Below are 2,500 nucleotides of genomic sequence, written 5' to 3' on the forward strand. Positions count from 1 at the left end.
CATCTGCCTGACACACTTGCACCTCACACACCACAGACAGACACAAATCCACACGCACACACCTTGGAGCCAGCTGTGTTGTCTTAAGCTGGGAGAGAGTGTGTTCTGTAGGATGGGGTAGATCGTCAGGGATGGAGGAGAGAGAGAGAGAGAGAGAGAGAGAGAGAGAGAGAGAGAGAGAGAGAGAGAGAGAGAGAGAGAGAGAGAGAGAGAGAGAGAGAGAGAGAGAGAGAGAGAGAGAGAGAGAGAGAGAGAGAGAGAGAGAGAGGATCAGTTGAATTGCGTTTGGGTGTGAATGTGGGTGTGTGTTTGCAATACGGAGAGCCAAAGTGTCTGCATTTCTGACCTTATGCGGGTCAGAAATGCACACTCTACTAGCAGTGTCAACCACGCAAAGCCAGCTATACTGGCAAGCTCATCGTGGTCAGGGTTTGGTCGTTTTGCTCAAAGGTACTCTAGGCAGAGGCCGGGATTGGAACAACAAACAGCATAAAAACAAAGCCAGACGCTCCAGTAAAATGTCTTCACAGCCCTACTTTGAGTTTAACGCCAAGCACCGCCAGGTGGCCAGAGACCCCCCTCCACACACACACACACACACACACACCCACACACACACACACACACACACACACACACACACACACACACACACACACACACACACACACACACACACACACACACATGCATGATGTCACAGCTCCATCATCTATGTGGCCTTGAAGACAGTTTTATTATGAGTGATATGAGAACATCTGTTTGGCCTAGAGAGAGAGGTTAAGTGGTAACTGAAGTTGTAGATCTTGCTCCTCTGCATACGTGTGGGCGTGTTTATACTGAATGTGTGTGTGTATGTGTGTGCACGTGTGTTTGTCTGTATGTGTGTGCACGTGTGTTTGTCTGTATGTGTGTGCACGCGTGTGTGAGAGTGTAAGTAAGAGTATAATGACGAATGACAAAGTGAAGAGTGTTTTCCCTTCCTGAGACAACTCATCATATTAAAACAGTGAAACCTCCCAAAAGGCACGTAAAATCTGCTCTCTTCTGTCCCAAAGAACACATAACTCACTTTGGTCATTCCAGCAAAACCGTTTGTCTGGTTAGCATTCTCTCGCGCCGCGGTCAAGGAGCCCTGTGGTGTCAACATCACAACAGTACTGCTATTTTATAAATTCAATATTTTGATTTTAGGGGGATTCAAGAGATTGACACTGCATGTTTACCTTTAATCCAAAGCGCCATGGAGTGAAATCAGATCCAGGTCATTGAAGAGCAGGTAGGGGGTAGGGCCGGGTATCTTGGCACCAAGGATGCCTACAGGTCAGTGGTGGACATGGAGGATCCGACCCAATGCCTCTGGGCTGGGAGCCTAAATCCCTAACCCCAAGACTATGCTGCTCCCTCTTTAAAGTGTTAGTGAACCCCCTGTTTCAGCTCATGTTCCAAAACGATGATATTCTCTTTGAAGCGCCTCAGAGAAGGCCCTTCGACGACCAGAAGAGAACACGAGTTGAGGTTCAGGGCAGAGTAAAACGTTCACACGCTGAGGAAATGGCAAAAACATGGCGTTTTACACCTGTTTTCTCTCAACAACTTGACTCCTTTTTGAGTTACCGAGACAAAACGGCATAGATTACTATGTGAAAATTTCATATTATCATATTATGAAGTCATATTATCAAAATATCATGTTGGAAAACGGAACCAAAACGATTCTGGGTTCTGGGTTCACCAAACACTTTTTTTGTTAAATGGATTGTGGCTGTGCCGCTGCCGTCCACCACAGGCTCTGCAAGGCGGCGCAGGAAGCAGGAGCAGTGCTGCGGTCATCTCAACTCCCTCTCCGCCATCAAGTACGCCATCGTGTCCCTCTACATCCTGGTGCTGCTCACCATCTTCGGCCTCTGTCTGGCAGGTAGGAGGCTGTGTGTGTGTGTGTGTCTGTGTGTCTGTGCGTGTGTGTGTGTGTGTGTCTGTGTGTCTGTGCGTGTGCGTGTGCGTGTGCGTGTGCGTGCGTGTGTGTGTGCGTGCGTGTGTGTGTAACCTGTTGGTCTGCCTGTGGGTGTGTGACATGCCAAGAGAGCCTGTGATTGATGACAGTGGTGGGATTGCGTGTGGGTCGGTCGGCTAAACCGGCCAATGTTCCCTTGAGCCCACCGGCCGACTGACAGCATTTCCCCTCGATCATAATAAACTCTCACACACATATATACACACACACACCTACACGTCCAGGAAGTCCCCTTGAAGGTTTTTTGTAAAATTATACGCACTTATATTTAAATGCCGCTTTGTGACTGAAGTTACTGACACTTTTATGTGGTTGCGGTTGTGGTTGAAGTCAAGCTTTTAGCATTTTACGAACACGTTATTAAGTTGGAAAGCCACGGCTAGCTTAAGTGCTTGTTTTGCTGCCTCAAGCAATACTGTTTTAAGGACCTATACTCTTATGGGTTTGATCCATGCTAGTTTGGTTGGCTGTGGCAATAAGCTCCAT

The 2,500-nt window shown here is 47.8% G+C and overlaps 1 protein-coding gene across 1 annotated transcript in view; it reads left to right on the forward strand.

Moving 5' to 3' along the window:
* scara5 (scavenger receptor class A, member 5 (putative)) overlaps window positions 1–2,500 on the forward strand; it is a 65,885-nt gene that overhangs the window by 4,729 nt on the left and 58,656 nt on the right. Inside the window, exon 3 of the mRNA XM_030345440.1 lies at window positions 1,790–1,918. Coding sequence (XP_030201300.1) covers window positions 1,790–1,918 — 129 coding nt within the window. The remainder of the gene's footprint in view (window positions 1–1,789; window positions 1,919–2,500) is intronic.

This window comes from Gadus morhua, chromosome 21 (assembly GCF_902167405.1).
Source record: "Gadus morhua chromosome 21, gadMor3.0, whole genome shotgun sequence".
Taxonomy (NCBI): Eukaryota; Metazoa; Chordata; class Actinopteri; order Gadiformes; family Gadidae; genus Gadus; species Gadus morhua.